The sequence below is a fragment of the Lathamus discolor genome, chromosome 6, assembly GCF_037157495.1.
Source record: "Lathamus discolor isolate bLatDis1 chromosome 6, bLatDis1.hap1, whole genome shotgun sequence".
NCBI classification, from domain to species: Eukaryota; Metazoa; Chordata; class Aves; order Psittaciformes; family Psittacidae; genus Lathamus; species Lathamus discolor.
In genome coordinates, this window is record NC_088889.1 from 81,640,058 (window position 1) to 81,663,271 (window position 23,214).

Here is a 23,214-nt window from a genome sequence, read left to right on the forward strand (position 1 = left end):
AGGACGCTGCACCTCAAAACCCCTAAATCCTGCTTTTAAAAGTAAAGTCCCAGATAATGATCAAATTAATCTTTTCTACTTCCTGATTACACCCTCTTGCCATTGTAGACAATCATACAATACCTGAGCTTATTCACAGGACCTGTGTGGGTTTTTTTCTCTGCAAAATGAGGCCAGGCCCTTTAAGGATCATATGGTTAAACCAGTTTTGGTTCCTTTCCTCCAATATCTTATTCAAAAGACTGCTTCAGAATGTTATTGCTTTAGATAGTTTCCAGTCTAAGCTTATTCTTTACATCTACTTAATTTGTCATTTAACATAAACAGTCCTTTCCTCTTAACTAACCAGAACTTCCATCTTCACAAGTAGATGAGTACCACAGTTTTAACAGCATCAAAAGTAAGGAGAATGCTGAAATCTGAAAGCTTAAGGTACAAGATAGAACACATGGAATTTATCATCCAAATACAGGTTGACAGTATAGATTTTAAGATACATTAAGTCTGAATATCACATTAAGTCCTATACATCACACTAGATTTCTACAAGAACTCCAGACTGGTCAGAGAAGGATGAACAACTATTGAGAGATGAACTGTTTTTTCAGGATATCATTACAACCTAAATTAAGTCTTCTATGTGCTGAACAGTTTCTTAAGACTAGAGTGATCTTTTTTCTGGGAGAAGTGTAAGATTAAAGGGTTGCATAATTACCCACTTTGGAAATAGCGACTGTCATAAACTGACAAAAGACAAAGCCAAGAATAATTACTGCTTATAAATTTCACAGGACAACAAGACAATTTAATTGAGGCTATTTTTGAGAAGCAAGATCTTTGTAGCTCTTACCATTAAGAACTTGTGTTGGTATATAATCTTTAAATAGGGAATGAGGGCAGAAAACAGTTTCTAAATTAGAAAGTTGGAGCCATCATTTAATGTAAAACTTCTAGTTAGCAAAATACTGAAGACTGTCCTTAATCAGCAATCACTTTGACTGCCTGAATGTCTATTTGTGCTTATGTGTAGTTGAATTTGAAAACTCAAAGCAGGATCTTTTTAAGATTCAGTTTTTATACCAACCTTTCTTCAGTGCAGTACTACTTAATCTACAGAAGTATGGCATAAAAGATGCAAAGCCACTAAGAATCAATCTCATTTGGGCGCTGGGCAGGTACAGGCATTTTCTTACATTAGACATGAAAGGAGTCATTGTGGGGGTCTATTACAGACCTCCTGATCAGGACGAAGGAGTTGATGAGGCTTTCTACAGGCAACTGGAAGTAGCCTCGCGACTACATGCCTTAGTCGTCGTGGGGGACTTTAACTACCCCGATATTTGCTGGAAGACTCACACAGCCAGTCATTCACAGTCTAGGAGGTTCCTCGAGTGCATTGATGATAATTTCTTAATGCAAATGGTGGACGTACCAACTAGGAGAGCAGCGCTGCTAGATTTAGTACTCGCCAACAAGGAGGGTTTGGTCGAAGTGGTGACGGTCAATGGCAGCCTTGGCTGCAGTGACCATGAGATGGTGGAGTTTAGGATCCTGTGTGGGAGGAATAGAATACCTAGCAAAGCCACAGTTCTGGATTTCCGAAGGGCCAACTTTGGCCTCTTCAGTCAACTGCTAAGGGAAGTCTCATGGGAAAGTGTACTAGGCGGTAAAGGGGCTCAAGATAGTTGGTTAGCATTCAAGGACCGCTTCTTCCAAGCTCAGGATCGGAGCGTCCCAATGAGTAGGAAATCAAGTAAGGGATCTAGGAGACCGGCGTGGTTAAACAAGGAGCTGCTGGGCAAACTCAAGTGGAAAAGGAGAATCTATGGATTATGTAAGGAGGGGCTGGCCGCTTGGGAGGAATATAGGACAGTTGTTAGAGGATGTAGGGAGGCAATTAGGACAGCTAAGGCTTCCTTGGAACTCAATCTTGCTAGTCGGGTTAAAGACAATAGAAAGGGCTTCTTCAAATACATAGCAAATAAAACTAACACAAGAGGCAATATAGGCCCACTGCTGAACGAAGTGGGTGCCCTGGAGACAGAGGATATAAAGAAGGCAGAGGTGCTGAATGCCTTCTTTGCCTCTGTCTTTACTCCTGCAGACTCTCCCCGAGGGCCCCGGATTTCTATAGCCCCAGAAGGAGTCAGGACAAAGGAGGAGTTTGCTTTGGTAGATGAGGATTGGGTTAGGGATCAGCTATGCAATCTGGACATCTGCAAATCGATGGGTCTGGATGGAATGCACCCACGGGTGCTGAGGGAGCTGGCGGAGGTCATTGCTAGGCCACTTTCCATCATCTTTGGTAAGTCGTGGGAAACGGGCGAGGTGCCTGAGGATTGGCGGATGGCAAAGGTCACACCAATCTATAAGAAGGGCAAGAAGGAGGACCCGGGTAATTATAGACCGGTCAGCCTTACCTCCATCCCTGGAAAGGTGATGGAACAACTTATTCTTGACTCCATCACTAGGCATATCAAGGACGAGGGGGTCATTAAGAACAGCCAACATGGTTTTATGAGGGGGAAGTCATGTATGACCAACCTTATAGCCTTCTATGAGGAAGTGACTAGGTGGAGGGATGATGGTAGAGCGGTAGATGTAGTTTTTCTTGATTTCAGTAAGGCATTTGATACTGTCTCCCACAGCATCCTCATAGATAAGCTAAAGAAGTGTGGGCTTGACGATCAAGTAGTGAGGTGGATCGAGAACTGGTTGAAAGGAAGGAGGCAGAGAGTTGTGGTCAATGGCGCAGAATCTAGCTGGAGGTCTGTGACTAGTGGAGTTCCTCAGGGGTCGGTGCTGGGACCGGTGCTGTTTAATATTTTCATCAATGACCTGGATGAGGGAACTGAGTGCACCATCAGCAAGTTTGCTGATGACACAAAACTGGGAGGAGTGGCTGACACACCAGAAGGCTGTGCTGCCGTTCAGCGAGACCTGGACAGGCTGGAGAGTTGGGCGAGGAGAAACTTGATGAAATTTAACAAGGGCAAGTGTAGAGTCTTGCATCTGGGGAAGAACAACCCCATGTACCAGTACAGGTTGGGGGTTGACCTGCTGGAAAGTAGCGAAGGGGAAAGGGACCTGGGGGTCCTGGTGGATAGGAGGATGACCATGAGCCAGCAATGTGCTCTTGTGGCCAAGAAGGCAAATGGCATCTTAGGGTGCATTAGAAAGGGAGTGGTTAGTAGGTCAAGAGAGGTTCTCCTCCCCCTCTACTCAGCCTTGGTGAGGCCGCATCTGGAATATTGCGTCCAGTTCTGGGCCCCTCTGTTCAAGAAGGACAGGGAATTGCTAGAAGGAGTCCAGCGCAGAGCCACAAAGATGATTAAGGGAGTGGAACATCTCCCTTATGAGGAGAGGCTGAGGGAGCTGGGTCTCTTTAGCTTGGAGAAGAGGAGACTGAGGGGTGACCTCATCAATGTTTACAAATATGTGAAGGGTAGGTGTCAGGATGATGGAGCTAGGCTTTTTTCAGTGATATCCAGTGATAGGACAAGGGGCAATGGGTGTAAACTGGAGCATAGGAAGTTCCACGTTAACATCAGGAAGAACTTCTTTACTGTAAGAGTGACAGAGCACTGGAACAGGTTGCCCAGGGGGGTTGTGGAGTCTCCTACACTGGAGATATTCAAGGCCCGCCTGGACAAGTTCCTGTGTGATGTACTGTAGGTTACCCTGCTCTTGTGGGGGGGTTGGACTAGACGATCTTTTGAGGTCCCTTCCAACCCTTGGGATTCTGTGATTCTGTGATTCTGTGTGCAATACTTTGAGTCTGATACCATAGAAACCAAAAGTACTTTGAAAGTTAGAGGAAAGAGTTAATAGTCAATGCTGTGAATCTGGCATTTATATTTCAAAAGAAATCTCAGAGTACAAAAGTCTGAAGTGGAAAAGAATATGCGGCTGCCAATAGGCTTTTTGCAGAGGTAAATAATGAGCAGTAGAAGGTCAAAGCTTGAAGATATTAACATACAGGATAAGCAACTAGAAGAATCTTTTTAAGATTTTTAAGAGGCCCTTAAATATAGAACAGGCAGGGCAGTGATTCTGGAAGTGCAGCTGGCAATCACACACAGTGCTTTCTATATCCTGTGCTTACCTAATTTAAAAATGGAGTCATATGGTAGAGTGTTAGACATTTTTGAAGTGGAAACTTATTTTGTAATATGTCTAGAGTATAAATCTGTGATAATTTAAAAAAGTATTCATGACCTGAACAAAATAAATCCCAGTATTTTAATTGTGACCACAGCTGGCTGGCTGAACAGATCTCCAGTCTATTAAATCAGATGATCTAATATACCTTGGAAGGAAATTATATGGCAAATAGAACGATCTCTGGTGAACCTAGGAGTTTCGCAACAGTTGAAACTTCTGCTTCCAGCGCTTTATGGAGAATTTAGCATTTTCGGAACTGCAAGGCTGCTCTGGATCTTCATGCACTGATAGGAAACCAGGCCCTTTGCGCAGAGGCATTCCTTTAGATTTCGTAGGAAACATACTGAATCCAAGATGTTATCCCCCAATTACTCTGAATGCCACTTCTCTGGCATTTTTTAGCAGACTCAGTTTTGTCAGAAAGTTTCTGGCCACCATTACTTGCAGGGACAAAGCACATCTAACCACCTGTGACAGATGCGGGCTCAGTTTGTGTCAGCATAAAGTGCATTTCATGGGACTACCTGCCAGTAATTCCAAAACAAATACGTTGTTCAACCCATGGGGAAGTATTAATAGGTTACAAAATTACAAAAGCTGTAACAGGCGCAGTAGGAGAAGTAAAAAATACGGCTTTCTGCTAGAAGGAAAATTCAGCTGTGTCCTCTCCAGCATTCAGTGCTATTGATGGCAGTGGAAGCACATCTAAGGATAGTAGAAACACCGCTTTTTGCTGCTCTTTTTCTGGTAATAAAAAACCCACTTTTTCTGGTAATAGCCTCTGCATACTGCTATTGTCTTTAGAGATTACTTTTACCCCCATGTTAAAACTCATCAGGTATGTGTGCTCCTGTTCCCTCAGCATAACCTACTACCTAGTTAGAGGCCTAATAAAACCAGCAGGATGGTTCCAACTTTGACTAAATTGGCTGTCATCACCATGGCAGTCAGGTCGCCTCCACACTGATACAATCTTATGCCAGTCTTCACATTTTAAACTGCATAATATTGCCTGCCTGTTAGGGAAGCCAGCAGCAAAATACACTGCAGCTGTTTGTATTGTGTTTAGCTATTGGCTATATTTATATGGTAATTCCAGCGTAAAACACTGAATACCATTCTACACACATGCCAGATTTAATCATTGTTAGGATTCACAGTAATAGAATGCTGCAGCAGGCTAGATTAGGAATAAGCAATTAGATGCAGTTTTTTTCTGCACAGATTAGTTACTGGCCACTTGGCCACTGCATCCGGCTCCAGATGGGTTAAATCAAAGAGAGAAGAAAAAACCCGAACAGAAAACCTCCAAACCCAACTCTGGGCCTCTGAATACATTTGAGGCTACAGTAAAAGGTATAGTAGAAAGCCTGGCTACAAGACTAATTATTCGTGCCTCCAGGTGTCAAGCTAGTGATAAACTACAGCAATCACCTCATTTTTTCACATGGACATTTTTACCTGGAATGTTTTGTAGTATAGCAATTTATTTCTATGCATTATGCGACTATTTCAGTTTCCACAAGTATGCTGGTTTTAAGTTGCACCATCTGGTTCTCTCTTCATCCATCTCCAACCTGTGCCTCTTGCTTACTTCTGCTTTGGCTCATCAACTAATAGTGGTCTTGAAAGTCTTGATTTTGATATACGAAACAGCATAAAGAATGCACTTGCTGCACCATGCTGTATTAGCATTTAACATATTTCAGCGAAAAAAGAATTGAGAACTTCACTGAATTCTTCAGAAAGCCCCAAAAGTGCTGACCCAGATTTGGAATAAAATTTAGCCATTAAGAGTATTTTAACAAGGATTATCTTGTAATTGGACAATTTAAGAGAGTGGAAATAGGCCTCAGATTTCTCAGTTTAAAGCCAATCCAGGACAACAGTAACTTAAAATAATTTTCAATGGAAGCACTGTAATTGAGGGGGCTGAGTAGCCAGGTTTGTTGCTGAGTGGTGGCCACATTAAAGAAACCATGCAGTTGATTTGTACTGCAATTGTCTGAAGAGCTTTCTGCAGTCATGGATTGAACAAACACAGTCTCATTTATGATGGTTCATCAGCGCGAAAAAAAAAAAAAAAGAAAGAGTAACTGGGCCATTACCGTTACCTGTGCTGGAGCTCTTCCGTTGCTAAATGACTGAGATGACTCTTGAAGGGCGAATGACTGATAGTTGCCAACAGGAACACATTGACATGCAAGAAAAAGGATAAACAATGTCCTGAAGAGACACTGATCCAGCAGACCTTGTACTGGCTCTGCCACAGACTAGCTGTATCTCTGTAAGCCAAGTCATCACTCAGCTCTTGCTGCCTTGAGACTGCACATTGCCTGCACACTGCTTTAGGTATTGGTGTACTAGAGGTCCGACTGCTGTTCAACATGTGGATACCACCAGAATAACAATGACATAGTTTGGGTTCCTACAGCATAGGTTTGGGTCCCTTTTTGTTATTGATACACCTCACCTTCTCCATGCCTTTGTCTCTCACAAAGATGATGATAATAAAACCTCCAAATTAGAATGAAACCAGTTAATGGCTGTAGAGCACAGTGAGCTTCTTAGCGAACAATATGCTCACATCAAGTGACAGCAGCAGGATTTTTGCTGATAATTACCTTTTCCTTACAGCATTCTTCACCAATTTGCCTTATTCCTGATGCCAATAGTTTCAGACATTCTCCCATTTCTCATTTTGTTGCTTCAGTCTTCTTTTAAAGTTTTCTTTACACTTACTGACTTAGTAGGCATTTTATTTTTTTTTGTTGCTTTTCATCACAGGTGGCTGATGTTTCTGGCTGGTACACTCAGGGTGAAATGTGATCATTAAGTTAATACCCAGTTTAACTACACCAGTCTGCATTTAAATTGAAGCAAAAATATTCATCAGTAGCTTCAGGTTTACCTCTTCAGTCCCTCTCATTATATGTAATAGCTTGATAATTTTATTTCTATATAGTAACTATTTTCATGCCAGTACCTTTTTGTGCATACGGTAATAATGTTTTTGTAGTTGAAAATTATCCTGGAGATTGCAGAGCAGACACAATAGTTCCATCCTGTTACTGGCTGTGACTTATCTCAGTGTTGTCTCCACTTTTACTTTATGAATTTTAGCTCCTAAGCAGAAACAGAGCTTAATAACAATATATGCTAAAAAAAAAAAAAAAGTTGACTAATGCATGCCTCCTTTAAATAATATTAAACATTTTGCCTTTCTTGCATGAAAGGGTAAGAGACTTCTGTGTGAAGCCGTCCAGAATCAAATTACTAAAGGTGTCATTCGTCACTGGGACAGAGCTAGAGCTTTACTCAAAGGCTTAATAATGTTAATATAGTCTTTTCCAAGTGGTTTACATCCCAGGAGCTCAAACTGTTTTATGAAAAATAATTAATTATCCTTCAGCATAACTTCTGTCAGGTAGGCCAAACAGTTATCCACAGTTATTAGAAGAGAAATTCAGACACAAACAGGTTGGTAATTTGTGGGGATCACAATGGTGAAGGTGTAAGGTGGGAATCCTGACCTGTGGCCTCTTCAGAGGCTTGCAATTCCAGAGTGTTCTCACACCTGTGCTCTGTTTCAGGATTTCTGGGAACTAGAGTGTTTCAGTTGTGCCTTTTTCCTCAAAATCTTCCTTAAAAATTCATACGCTTCAGAAGGGGCCAAAGTAGGAGGCATACTGCAGCTGTATGGGGTTTATGAGACCTGTGGACTCACCTATATAAAGGGAATTGGCAGCTTTCAAAGGAGCTCATTTAGTCTTTAGCTTTTAGGATGGGAGGTTTAGAAAAGCTGGAGATGGGATGCAAAAATGACAACATTTCTTAAAAGTGCACAGGTGAACATGTATAAAGTATGGATTGAATTCAGTTCTTTCTCCTGGAAGACCATGCCTACCCCTCTGGAACTGGCTTTTAATCTCTTCCAGCACTCCTGTGTCTCCATACTCAGTTCTCTGTATCCTTGCCTTCAAATTTCTTCCCATTTTAACTGCTTAGTCCACTTTTTCCTCTCAGAGTTCCCTTAGTCAAGCTTTGGCCAATCCTCCCTCCAGTTTGAGATCTCCATAAGAATTAATCACCTTGTAGTATGTTCACAGCACATGTACTGATAAACTATGCCACTCCTTATATCTCTATTATTCTAGCAACATCTCTAAGTTTGCAGACAAGTTGTGAACTAATCTCTTACAGTTTCTATATTTATTTCCCTCCACTTCCAGACTTGTGGTGCCTTGATTATATTTTTGATTCTTTTGAAAACATTGCATAATTTTGGATAGCTTTTAAAAATATTTTCTGGTTCAAGCACACGTTGAGTGGGATGTGAAGGAGAATCTGTCACTGTTCTGCAAGAGGTCAGACTAGACTATTGCTTGTCACAGAAATTCTTGTGTTGACTTTAAGCACATATTTAGGATATAAGGCTTGTTCATGATTCCCCTCCTGAATTACTGAAATCACAGTATGATGGCGGATCTTATCCGAGGGTAACACTGGGGCATTTACAGCTAGAATTGCAAACTGGAAATAAGATAGTTACTTCCCCCCCGCCCCGTTTTCTGAGCTCAAATACTAATTTTAAAATACATATGTACGTGTAATATATTTGTGCTTTGTTTTTCTTATTACCATCATTATTGGCTTTAATTCATGGTAGCATCAGAATGACTTCCTTCCTGCTTCATATTTTTGGAAAATAAATCTGCTCCAAAGCCAGTTATGCTGCAAGCAGTTAAAATAACTCCAGAACCTCAAAAAGCAACAAGAGGCGAAACTATACCTATAGAATCTTTGTTCTAGTTTCTTTTAACTGATGCCTGATAAACATCTAGTGAATATTGAATTACAATTCTGCCATCTGTTACTGGTAGCACAGCAAATTAGGTACTCTGCTATGAAGTTCAAGACTTTGCCATGGTTCCTCATTCCCACACACATAGATAAGGGTGTGAGGGTAAAGGTGAGGGCTGGATGCAGTCCTTAAGGCATTTTCAGTCGTGTTCAACCTTCCTCAAACAAATCAAGGATTCAAAGGTTTTTAGGTTCTATTTCAATGTCTTAAGTTAATGACTAGAATTTGAAAAGACTCATGTGCTTTACACTGTGAAGTTAGCCATTGATGACAGCTGGAACAACACTTTTCAGGACTTCCAGGCTACACCCCAACTAAATATACCCCAACAAACACAACGATTTCTAATAGGAAAATCCATCTCCTCTAGGCAGCAGTTGTGTGTTCAGACACACAAGGTAAGCCTTATTTTACCAACCAGTTTTGCAATTTGAGTTTTAAAAACAGCCACTGAGAAATGGTTGCTCTGTCATGAGAGACATTTCAAAATCTGTGTCACTTTTTTCCTCAAAACACTGTTATCTTGAAAAAAAAAAAAAAAGGTGATTTTTAACATTTATTTGCTCACTTTCCCAATTATGAAGTAAAGCCAAAACTTACAGACAATATGAGCAGGATAACTTTAAAAAAAAAAAAAGTATATATTTTATATATATTTATAGAATTTCTTTATTTTGCTTCCATTTTGGGAGAACAGGTCTTTGTGAACTAAGCTCATGCAGAGGCTGTTTATTGAGATTTTGTAGTTTCATTCCTACTCCAAGTTTCTGTCAGAAATTCTTCTCAGCTGCTTGTGCTTAGTCTGTCATGACGGACTTCAGAATTTGTCTCCTCTTAATTAACTGAATAACCTTTTTCTGATGTTTTTTGTCTCCTGTTTTGTGCATAATCAGTATACTTTGACCTCTCTGTTTTCCTTTTTTAAACCAATCAGCTGAAAGAGGCCTGCTTTCAGGAATATGTTGCCATTTGGGTACCAAAACATGCGGGCACTCTACTTTTTTGTCTCTAAACTCTGTTCAATGAAGGCCAAGTATAGGGATCCCTTGGAATAAGGTTTTCCGGAGGCCTAGTTGCCTCTTGCCAAATCCAGCTTCTATAAATAGGTTCTTTCTGCCTTCAGTGAGCACAATTTATAACTCTGTTTCTCTCTGGATTAGAAGAGATAATACATGAATTACAGAGAAATAATCATAGAAGGACCCTGGCATTACCAATTGCCCAGTAATTTCTACAAAGTGCTATTTGTCTTCTCACTGATTTCAGTGCACTAGTGAGAAACATTCAGCCTCTGAAAGAGTTATGTCCTGTGTCACTTCTCATCACATCCTTGCCCCTTCTCCAGTGTGTTTAGCTGTGAGTCAGGCTGAGAGGATGGAATGGCATGAAGAGTTATAAGAATTAAAGATGGGAAACCCTCATCAGTTTACATTGCCTGCACTTGCACCAAAATAGGACTCTAAAGAGTTACAGGTAATGGCTTTGAGTGAGTTTTGTAGCCATCTATGGCTGTTCTTTCAAAGTTTATAGTGATACCAATTAAGGAACTGTAGCTATAATTATGTATTGAGTTGGGATTCCTTAGAGGTACATAGATTCTTACAAGATGAAAGTCATTGGCTTACAGATTCTTTCACTTCAAAATGGTTATTTGGAAAGTAAAAAGCAAGACAGTAGAGAAACCACTCAACATAGCATTTAGCTAGAATATTCTTTACTACTTGCATTACTTACCTGTAGTCAGATAGTTCTCTGATTAAATTTACACTCCTAAAAGAACCTATTAAGGTAGTTTGACTAGTTTAACCCAATTTCTCTGCTTTCACACACAGGTCAACTTGACATCATTTCAATGGCTGAAACAACAATGATGCCCGAGGAAATTGAGCTCGAGATGGCAAAGATCCAGAGACTTAGGGAAGTCTTGGTCAGAAGAGAATCAGAACTCAGGTTTATGTAAGTATCAATACTTCTGGGAAAACACTATGCAAAATTAATCAAAATAGGAAAGAATACTATTTAGAAGACTTTTATCTGCTTGACATTTTAAAAGGAAGAAAGATAAAGAGCATTCCAGTTAGGTGAATGCTTGCAAAATGCCACTTGGAAATTATTTTTGTAGTTGTAAAGGAAATTACCTTTCTTATTTGGCACCTTCTTTATTCAGTATGATTTGCAGATGACATAAAAGGGATCTATTTCTTACAAAAGGAAACTTTAGCAAAGCACATGTCTAGAGCATATTTTTATACCTGACGTCAATCTTTATAGGAAGGATGTTTGTCTGAAGAAAATATCAACAGGTAGGGGATTTGAAGCTTCCACAGTCTGACCTAATTCAGGCTTTATTCCTCACTTCATTGGTGGTCTTAGATATCATAGATAGTTCATGTCACAAGAGAGCACACTGTGTTCTGGACTAATAGCATCCATGATTTGACATTTGTTAAATGGAAGGCATTAAGTTATGAAAACAAAACACATTTTGGTGTATCAAATTAAGTAGCAATACTTTTGGCATTTTCAAAACTGATGAAAGGGCCAGACATAGGAGCCTCAGTTAAGGTTCGTGAGTATTAATCTATTTCTGATGATGAAGTCAATAGGTTTTATATTCCTAAATCACTGAATTTAGAAGACCAGGACTTATTAATAAATAGTACATTGTTTTGAAGCCTCATCTGTCTGTGAGTACCCGGGGTCAGAAACTAATACCTTTGCTGACAGGCTAAGAACCTCAGCAGATCTAAAACCTGCTGAATCCAGACCCTTGTCATTAATGAAGTAGTCTGAAAAAAACTTGCTCTTCTCGCTTTAAAATACAAAGATAGGACTGGTACTTTAACCTTTGCACCTGGAGGTTAATTTCAGTGCCCTGACTTGCACTGCTAGAGGTTGAAAGCCTCACCCTCAAACAAGCACAGATATCTGTCTATTATCCCAGAAGACTTCTAGCCCAGAATCACTGCTTAGATACCTTTGGAAATAAGGACTGGTGACAGTGATGCTGACCTTTAATAATGCTGTAGTGGTACAAATAAAAGGAAAGGTTTTGTCACACCTGCCCTGGTAGTCAAATACTACTTTGTTGTTGGCTTGTACATAGCTTTAATCTGTAAGAAGCCTCATCATTGAACCCTGCAGTTTTCTTGATATTTTGTGTATCGAACAAAAGACTGAAACTGTCCCAGTGAATGAGAGCCATGGTGGACATCTGCTTGTCATCATTTTGCATGCTCTTCACTTGTTCTGTTTGTTCTTGTATCCAGTCTGTTCTTTTCATTTTCCCCATGCTCACACTCATGACACTCTTTACTGTGCATTGCCTAGCAGGTGTTTGAGGGAGGAATTTAACACAGAGGAGCTTGCTTATTGAAAATGGACTATAACTGACATTTGTACTGTGCAACAGTACTCTATCTGCATTAGATGTCCAAATACACTCTGCCTAGAGCACTGGGAGCACTCCCCAGCGGTTCACTGGCTGAGTGAGGAAAGTTCTTCTGAGCATCACAGTCTCCACTAGGTTTGGCCCTTGTTATTAGCAAAGCAGACAAGTGACAGGCAGCAACTCTCAGAGATGGCCCTACTTGTTTGTCTTTTTTAAGTCATGGAAAGCTAAGCTGCTTGTTGCTGCTGCTGCCCCTGTCTTCAGCAAGAGGAACTGAGATCTGTGCCACTGCTATAGACACTCTCATTCCTTCAGTGCGCAGGGCTAAATGACTATTTTTCTAGGGATATTCACACAGATTTCTAGTCTCACTGCTCCCTTCTCTGTGGCAGAATATCCTGACACTGCTCATTAATCCTTGAGGGAATTAAAATCAGTTTGTTAACACCACTGACTGAAATGGTGGTATGGCATCTGTCTCTGCACTGGGACTTGCAAACCAAGACTGCACTGATCATGAGTTTTCAAGCTTCCCACCTTTCTAAGCTCATTTACAATAGGCAGGTTCTTCATACCGACTCATCAAGTGTGAAAGAAAAAGCAGCCTCTCTCACCCAACAATGGCCTCCAGAATTAGAACATGCTTCCATTAATAGCTTTTAGGAATCCAATAGATTATCTTTTTGACATTATCTCATTTTTTTAAATGTTTTTACATTTTATTCCTGACAAGTGACAAGCATGTTCCTAGCGATGCCCAAGTAATAGAGCAGCACCTGTTTTTTACTGCCTTTCACTTAGGATAGTTATGCTGACAGAAGGCCTCAATTGCATTTGTCTTCATTGACAAATGTTTTTAAATGAGCTTTTGCTGAGATTAACAGCACAGCTCATGGTTACATCAGTGGTCCAAGTTTTGTATCCATTTAATCAAATTACCTAAACTAATTCATAGACATATTGTAAAAGACTTTATATGTGGCCGTATTTTTTTCAGTTGTTTCCTGAACATTGCCAGTGTCTCAAGGCCAGAAGTGTATATGTAGGTCATTAATTTTAGTAATTGTTTTCTTCTGACAGAACTAGATGCCCCTATGAATGACCTATACAACCAACAGCATGAAAATGAGCCACCTCAGACAGGCTTAAGGAAAACTCAACTTTGAACATGTAGCTGCTAACTAGCAGTACTCATGTGCTCAGACCACTGAGTTCAAAACCAGCTTTAATGAGAGATCTCTGTAGTTCTTGTACCTGCTTTAGCTTATCATTAACTGTAACAAAAGGATACAACATACATATTGTAGTGGAGAAAATGTATATGTTTCTATTCTCTTTTTCTTTTTTCCCTTCATGCTGTTAGCAACAGAGTAGAAATTCCTTGAGTTAAATTTGGCTTCTTTTAGTTGTTATAAAGGCATAAATATGATGAAGTAATTCCGTATCATTTACACATCCAGCCACAGCTTACATCTCTAACTATGATTTTTAAAAGTAGCGGTTCATTCTTCTCACTGTCTCTCTGTATGACTTTTTTATTTATACACATGTAGCCAGACCCTGAAGCTAGGATCTGGCTGCATTGTACGTTAAAAAACAAAACCCTAAAACTAAAAATAAAGGAAATAAGCTGTAGGGCTTGTTCTCAAGTGTATCACTAGTCCTCATGGTGACCAGGGTTGGAGGCATACAGTCTGTCAGCTTTACTTACACAAACCAGCAACTACCACAACTCTTCACAGCATGGACAGTCTGTTTTAACAGTATTCACACTTAAGAATAAGAAAAACCCGTACGCTAGACCTGTTGCTGATAGAAATCAAAGCAGACTCTTTCCCTGTCAGAGCAATGCAGGTTTAATCTATGAAAGGAGCTTGCTCTAAAACCGCCAACTTGAAATTACTGTTTTCCTTTAAGAAGACACACAAAGAAGATAGGGATGGGATAATAATAAAAGACACCCTTACTGATGTTTGGAACAGCTCTGTAACAGAATCTGTTGTCTTATATGTTACGTCAGCATTTTGCTGAAACAAATGCAGTAGTCAGAAAATAAGGGCATTTGGCAGAGAACTGCTCTAGGTTAGTGTATTAGCCAGAACAAAACCTGCAAAAACCAACCAGAACACACCTGCCCCCACGAAACAACCAACAAAAACCTATCAAGGAATGGATGCTGAACAGACCTGAAGTTGGTTTGCATTTTTCACACTTCTGTGCATGAACCAGTAAAAACTTTTCCTGCTAATATGTGACATCATTGATAATGTAATAGTCTTTCAGGCAGTTCCTCAGTTGTGATCTGTATGTAAGGCATGTATGTCTCTGGAAGCAACATGAATTTTACATGAGAAAGTCTTTAGGAAAACATACAGCTTTCCTTGCTTTGAAAGTTAAGGTATCAAGGGTATTATTTTTACCATAGTAATACTATGAGGCCCGTATTCTTCTCTCCCCACTGAACAAAGTAACACCAATGACTAATGAAGGCTATAATTCAACAAATAGGATAAAACAAAGTATGTTGCCCCTACATCCTTACTCAAACGTTACATTACAGTACTTACAGTTGGTAACACTTCAGTATCTAAATAAAATCTTTACTTAACAGTTCTTCATCACTAAAAGCTTTAGAAGAGTCACCCTGTAGGGGTGAAAGAATGAGTGGGATGATGAAGAGACAGAAATGAGATATTTAATCATCATTGTTTCAAAGCAAGTCTTAAAGTATTTGAGAATCAAGCAGTGGGATTAAATGAAAAAATATAATTATTTAATAGTATTAGACTTAAGAAGTGGCATAGAATACTGTTCAAAACCCATACAAAACTATATATGGGTTTTTCTTCATGCATATTCAAGCAAGCTCAGTCTCTCATGTTGTAGCCTGTAGCTATCAATCATGCTATTAGCTCAACAAACCCAGATTTTCAGTTTTCAGAATTTAAGTGAGGAAAATTCCAATTATATTTAAACAAATTTCACATACATTTCTATGATTAAGTATTGAGTTAAAATATCAAAGCTTGCTTTTTTAGTTTATGACTTTCCCCCCACCTCTTTGCAGCAGTCACAGTGTGAATAATCAAGCTGCTCTGTGCTGTACTGGATATTGAAATTACTCACGATCTTCAGTCTGTGTAATCGTCAGAAAGGTTAATCTTCCCAGGAAGGAATTTTCCACCTTTAGAAAGAGACTTAGTCAGTCAGGAACACTAACTCACATGATACTGAATTCAGTCACCAGATTATACTGAAATCACTCACCTGCCTGCAGGTTTATGCTTCTGGTTAAAAAAAGGCCTTCATAGGGGCCCTTCCACTGCAGAGTCATGCCTGCAGTACTAACTGCTTGCCATCACAGTTAAAATGAGCTCTGCGGCTGCATGAGGCAAAATGGCTGCCATTTTGTGGCAGCTCAACCATGCTGTACAAAATCGCCACCCTTTCTGCTGGGCTTGTGCAGTGACTGTTCCTCTGATACCCACCTTGCTCTTGAAACAGCTCCGAGGAGCTTTTTTCCTTCCTTACAAACTCTGTGCACTCTCCTTATTGTCTGCTGGCCTGTGTGGCACAGAGGGCCATGGGCTGCCAGCTAAGGTCCTCAAAACCCACTGCTTTTTTAGTGACCACCTCCAACGCCTCCAGCTCTGGCAGCAGGCAATGAATGGCCCCACGTACAGAACCCAAGGTGGCCACATACCCCGGTTCAAACCTAAACTCAGAGCAGAGTTTACAGAGCATAGCTCTGAAAATTAAACTGTCAGACATGTACTGACAGCTTCCAGAAATTGCATCGTTCCTGACTGGTGAACAGGTCAGGTATGTAGTAATATTCATCACAATTATTTTAAAGTTCAGAAGATATCTTTAAGAAGGTGTTGCATTTTGTCTGCATCTCTGTACTGGGCCCACAGAGCAATATATGCTGGGTTTTAGTGACCAGTAATTTACTGTTGAAGGGGAATACCTGTTTTGGGGATTTGCTCTTAGACAAATATAGGTATTTCTGTGTCACTGTGTTAAAGAAAAACTTCCCCCAAATACAGAAGATGTGAACATTCAGTGAGAACAATGGAAGGAGGACTTACCCATTTAAAAATGGAACACCAAAAGTTAATTGAGGACCACAAATAACTGTACAGTTTCAATCCATGTGAATTTTTCTCTTTTGTACTGCCTTGTATTCCATTGTATGGTCTTTTGTCTCTGCCTTGCAGAGAGAATTGGAAATTCCTCATTAGTGTACTAAAGTAATGTATGACCGCATTTCAGCAATTAAAAACTAAAGCACCTGAAGACAAAAATACATTTAAACAATGTAACGTTGTGGAACTCTGAAGTGAAGCAAAAGCACACAGTACAAGGAAACTCCACCTGACATCACTGATTTTGTGAGGCTTCTTTATTGCAGAATGCAGCTTTTTAATGTTGCTGAGTGAAGCGCAGTAAAATGAGATGTGTGATGGCATGGTCTTAGTTTGGCCCCTGAAGTTATTGTATTTGAAAGCCAAGGAAAGCAGCTGAACCGTTTTATCCATTTAACAGATTACATGCTATATACCACAGTGAAACAGTTCATCTTGTGTATACTTTAAAAGAGGCCGGCTTTCTAATAATTCTAATTCTAATAATTCTGAAAATAATTCTTGGTTTTCTGTTTACGGTTACAAAACAATAAAGCAAAATCGGCTGAAGCAATTGATTAGCAGGTTATGTTTCGCAGACCTTGGTATGAATTGAAAGTCAAATATGCTATTAGCCTTTGTAAGCCTGTCCTTTGCTTTGCTCCATGCTGTTATTTCCTCCTTTAAAAAGAAAAGGAGGGCAGCTGAAGACAGCTGTACTATTCATATGCAGGAAGTCCATACTATTTCCAGCTGAATACCTGCTTGCTATGAAGAATTACCTAAAGTTTAGGTGGAACTGATTTTCATATTATAAAATCAAGCCTTCCTCAATTAGGTAATGCCGCAATTTACGCTGTGCAATCATGTTTTAGCTCAGGCAGCCATAGTCACAGCAGAGTAGATGCACTGTCGTTTGCTCTGTAATTACATTATCAAACCTTATTTTTGTCTCAGGGCCCTGTCTCAGTTAGTGCCCAGGATGAACCACCTCAGGATACATCAAGGTTATGCAGCAATTGTGGTTTTTTGCAGCATCTCGCCTTCTATGCTAGTGATACTGTGAAATTTCATACAATTATACCAGGAGCTGTTGTGACCATCTTCAGCCAGACCAGGAAATGGAAATACAGCTTAAGGCCATTGTATGCTATCGCCAGCTCTTCTGGGTTTATTTTCAGAAAGCTGAGGACTCAGCCCGTATTGATGTGAAGGAGACAATATGTATGGAAAAGCTGTAATTTTACAGCTAGCCACTATTCCTCCTCATTTGCCTCAGACTTCTCTCAGCTTATTTCTTAAAATGTTCTCTATAAAAAAGAGGTTTGGGTCAAACTAAATTTTCAGTCTGTCTTCGCTGTTAAGGAAAGCAACCACACCACTGCAGAAAACGCGTGCTGTCTCCCTAATTCTCCTTATCCCACTTCCTTTTTTAGTTTTTCTGGTGAGATAACAGACCCAAAAGCTGAGGGAGCTGCTCAGGCAGCATCCTCTCCGTTGCACATATGATGTGTTACTGCTGTGGATAGTTGTGTGTGGCTTTAGAAGCAGTTTAGGATTTGTGTCACTCGGGGGCATAGAAATCTACAGTGATGGAAAACACAATTGTAAAAAAAGGATAGTGCATGTGTTAACTGGCTTTAGCTGCCAGAGGAGACAGGCAGCAAAACCTCAGACGTCTGTATGATACAGGAACAGATCAAAAATGAACCTTAAAATCATTTGTAGTGCAAAATACATGCATTTTAAAATGTATTATCATATTCTGACCCAATAAATATTAATAGTATAGGTGAGATCTTACCACCCACAGTTACTGCCTATGCCTGTGAATAGAAGAGGCATGGAGCTCTTATAAAATAGCATTCACTGTCATCATGAAACATGCTCCTCAGGAAATCTGTCAGTGCCTGATACTGCTGGCTTTCCAGATGGAAAGTAAAAACTTGAAGCCAGCTATATTGGATTACCTTGAACTAAAACTGTGAAAGTTGCTTCCACCTGTGATAGCTGTCTTCAGAGTGGTTATTTCTGCCATGTAGGTGATACTGAACGGCAATTTTTAAATTTATAGGGAAGATATTAAAAAATAATCCCTATTAGGTTGCTTTAGGCAGTTATTGAAAATAGTTTTACCTCATTAAGCTTGTTTTATCTGTAAAAATATTATAATACTTGGTATTTGCTTAATGTCTGTGTGGTTATTACAGTGCTAAACTAATACTGTGCAAAAGCCAAATTCACCTCCACATTGACTTAGCAGAATTAAAATTGGTCATTGTCTTTGTACACTTTCACTGCACACTTAGAATCATAGAATAGGTAGGGTTGGAAAGGACTTCAAGATCATCTAGTTCCAACACCCCTGCAATGGGCAGGGACACCTCACACTAAACCATGCCACCCAAGGCTCTGTCCAACCTGGCCTTGAACACTGCCAGGGATGGAGCACTCACGACCTCCCTGGGCAACCTATTCCAGTGCCTCACCACCCTAACAGAAAAGAATTTCCTCCTTATCTCCAATCTTAGATTACTCCCTCTTCTTCAGAGTGCTCCTAATAGCTACATCACCCAAACTCTCCATAGGTCTATTCAGGTTTTTAGACCATTTCATACTGTTATGTTTGTTTACTTGTAATCCCAGGAACATTTACCATTTATGTAGATATGTTTGTTGCAATTTGACTTTGTCCTGCTAATAAACTCATCCTAGCAGTCCCACATCTTAATTAGCTGTCCAGAGTACATAATTAATCCCTGTTCTGTTTTGCTTTTTCTTGCTTCCAATTAGGCTTACGGTTTTTTGGGTTTTTTTGTTTCCTTACATTTTTTAAGCATTATCCTTTTCCCACTTTGAAAAACAACCCCATAAATCTCAATTTGCTGTGACATCGATGTATCCATTTCTAGTAGCAGTAGAGGTGGGATGTTCAGTAATGGTCATTCTATAGGGCATTGGATGCAATAGTAGAATCTCAGATTTAGGGCAGATCTATCATGGAGAAAAATTTATCGTCCGTATTCCTAATAAGAAGAGTAACACATCAGATAGATAGGATTCTCACCTTTGTCTGTTGCAGTATGCATAGCACAGTGGTATCTTATAGCATAAAAAGGTGTGTCTGCCGATTGCCTGGCTTTATGCAACCATTGCAAAGTGAAATAACGTTAAGCTACACAGTAACTGCAGAAGTGAGATGTTAAATCATTTGGTGATGATAACCTTCAGTAAATCAACTTAGAAATCCTATGTTTTAATTTAGAATGACTGCAGTAAATGCAGTAGACTCACACAAAGGAGGAACATGAAATAGTCTCATTACTGGCTAAACTCAAAAAGTAATAGTGTACAAAAAAGCCTGCTTTATGGAGTGTTTCCATTCTGAAGTGAGAAAAGGCAGCAAGGATTTCTGTCTTTGAATGAATGAGGTTCATTTCAAATTTCAGTTACTTTTTCAACCAAATACTTCATCTCTGTTTTAGTGACTCACTAATGTAGCATCAACTGTGACTTCCCAGTGGCTTAATGTCACTTGTGGCAACAGTGACACACACTAAGCATCACCCTGGCTAAGTGTGAGAGGTAGAGTATAAAAAGATAGACTGTCAAGAGTGTGAATAGCACTAGTAACTTACTGGTTGTATATTGCTAAGCAGATGTTTTGACTTTTGCTTTCTTGCTTCCTCTGCTACTTTTTGTCTTTGTAGTGTATCTTTTTTCTCTCTTCTGAACTTAAGCATGGAATTGTTAGGACTGTTTACTTACATGTGCAGTATCTAGTGCTTTTCTCTGAGTTTTGGCACCTAGCTGTTGGTACAGAGCAAAGAAATAACACCAACAAACCCAGTTTGGTGTTGGGTTGTTGGGTTTTTTTTGGATTGGTTTGGTGGTTTTTTTTTGGATGGGGGTTTGGTTTTTGGGGGTATTTTTTTATTAATAGAGTAGTTGTTGTTACTGTTTTCTAGCAAGATCTGTCTTTTAACGAAAAGGAGTAATAAATCTTTTCTCCTTCACAATTCTATAATCTTAACAAAATATCACTTACTGTGAATTCCCTTTTTTTTTTACCCCAATTGTATCTTGCTGTAGGATAATAGGCTGACTTTGATGCTGTAGAGAAGGAGGCAGTTGTGTGATGATACATATTTTTTAATAAATGTACACGTTAGGTTGTCAGCTTCAGAAGATAAGGTACCATTAGGTAAAATACAAAGCCCAGCTTTATGAGGGATACCATGGCTATCCCATTGATACAGCCTGGTGTATCACACACTGTTCTGCAAGATAGGATTAATATGTGGCTGTGACTGTGTGTCCCCATTTGCCTTTCCCATCCCAAGCACACTGCAATAGTGTCTCACCTGCAGATACCTAGAAGCCTTGAGGAAATAATCAGGAAACTGGAAGATGAGAAATGGCACAATCTGGTTTCTGTAGTGAAAGTTGTCAAATACTCAAAGCTTGAGGTTTCTGAGATGTGGGACAACATGTCTAGGGGACTGCCATGGATCTGGGAGCCTCAAGGATGTCAGCATGCCATCTTTAGAACTGGGAATTCCTGAAAGGTCCAGCTCTCGTGAGAGTCTCCCACTTTTTCACATGGGAGCCCTGAAGCCGCAGGAACATGAGCTGAGGACCAAATTGCAAAGTTCCAGACTGCACTTTAAACTGAACAAGATAGCTCCCAAAAGAAGAAAGAAAAATGCCTTTGTTCAGTCTGATCTCTCTGCAGAGCCATCTCCTTTGCCCTTTTTGACAGCAAACAGTCAACCCCAGAGGAAAATATGACATGACATTTTCAACTGTGTGGCACAAAAATTTCTATTTTAACATGCTTAGAAAGGAAAAGCAATTTTTAGTGGTGTATAATGCTGAACATACTATTAGTAAAGTAATGAATTGTAAACTTAATATTTGTTAGTTGGGCTTATTTGTGGCTTAAAAGAGAAGAAGATTAAATGGAGAGATTTTCATTATCATCTCTGTTGGACAGCTAGGAAAATAATTATTTCATAGAAAATGTTCTTGAAATAGCATTTTCTACATTGATATATATCATGGTTGTCACAAATTGCTGTTAACAGAAGAGGGAGCAGCTCTGGGTATCTTTAATCTTTTGACTTAGTAATTTTTAGGTCAGTAATTTAGCACTATATATCCAAATGTAACCTTTAATCCCAAACTGGTTTTGATTTCCCAGTGCATAGCTACCTGTGGTCTGGTTTGCGTGAGTGGATAGTGGAATCAATTGTCTTCTGTGAAACCATGCATCCAAGATAATGCATTCATAATGCATCATTTATGTATATAGTGCTCACAGTTACAGTGGCCCACCCTTTTGCACAGTTGATCTTCCTATAAGGCAAGGATGCTCTGTGATAATGTGTAACTGTTGACCTGTGGTATTTCAGTGGCCTCTTTCACTTGCCTCCTGCTATAAATAGGAGACCATAGATCAGTGGTGATTCAACAGTGAATTGAAAAGTCCCGAAATGGGCTGACTGTTGCTGTTTTGTTTTATACCAGATACCTTTATATTCTTTCCAGCTTTGATACCAAATAGTTGTTCTTCTGGTTTAACAGCAAAGATCAAATATGTGAAAAGGTCAAATACAGAGGCAAATTAAAAGGAAATGTACCATTGATTCTGCTAGGGACAACACATAACACATAGCCAAACCTAGAACTTCCCCCTTCTGCTGCCTAATAACAAAAAACAAACTATCAGATCAGTTTAAATGAACCGTGCACGTAAGCTGGCCCTATGCTTTTACATGTGTGCTTCGGCAGTGGAGCTATGCTTCTGGATTTAACTCTAGCTTCTCTATTGTATATTTTTAGACAAATTAACTTGGTCAGTTTTTGTCATGTAGAGCAATATTCCCCTTCACAGTGGGGCTCCTCTTGTTACTAGTGAAGTTGACAGTAAAACTTCATAACTGACAGAGGAGATGGCCAAGCTCAAGGGAATTTAACAATGTCAATGAGAATGAAATACAGACAGCTCCTTTAGACACTGTTCTGAATTTGTGTGAAATATGCCTTAAATATGACCTCCAGGGACTGAGATTTTCAAGTCCTGCCATCTTCAATTGTTTGAAGCGACAGCTGAATTAGTTACTTTGCAAGTTGATGTCCAGTGCTTCTACCCACTGTTCCTCCATCAGAAAGCACTTTTAACAAGACAGACACACTTATTTTATTGGTTAAAGTTAATCATAGGACTTTTGATTTGTAACCTGACCTGCCAAGCAAGCTGGTCAGCAATCTGTTACCTTAATTGCCAGCTCTGTGTCTTCCAGCCTGGGCAGCACCAGGTGCTAAGCTAAATAACAAGGTGATAAACACACACCATAAATGACTCAGACAACTCATTATGTTGCCTATGAGTTGTAATGCCACAGAGTTGCAATTAGAAGTTTTAAGAAACTAAAATTAGTTAACAGGAACAAAATGGAGTCAAATGTAGAAGAGGGGCATACATAAACTTCTTGGTTTTTTTTGTATTCCCAGGATACTTTCACTGTTCCACATTTGCCACTGCTTTGGCAAGGCCTTAAACACCTACAGTCCCCAAAGGTAGTCTCCACTGATGTCCCTCCTCGCCACCTCAGTCCTTATTTTAACAAATCTACAGCTTGACAACACATCACTGTCTGTCTATA

General features: G+C 39.7%; 1 protein-coding gene across 1 annotated transcript in view; it reads left to right on the forward strand.

The window, feature by feature from the left end:
- BMERB1 (bMERB domain containing 1) overlaps nt 1-23,214 on the forward strand; it is a 53,783-nt gene that overhangs the window by 16,568 nt on the left and 14,001 nt on the right. Inside the window, exon 2 of the mRNA XM_065684171.1 lies at nt 10,861-10,984. Within this exon, the coding sequence (XP_065540243.1) occupies nt 10,861-10,984 (124 nt within the window). The remainder of the gene's footprint in view (nt 1-10,860; nt 10,985-23,214) is intronic.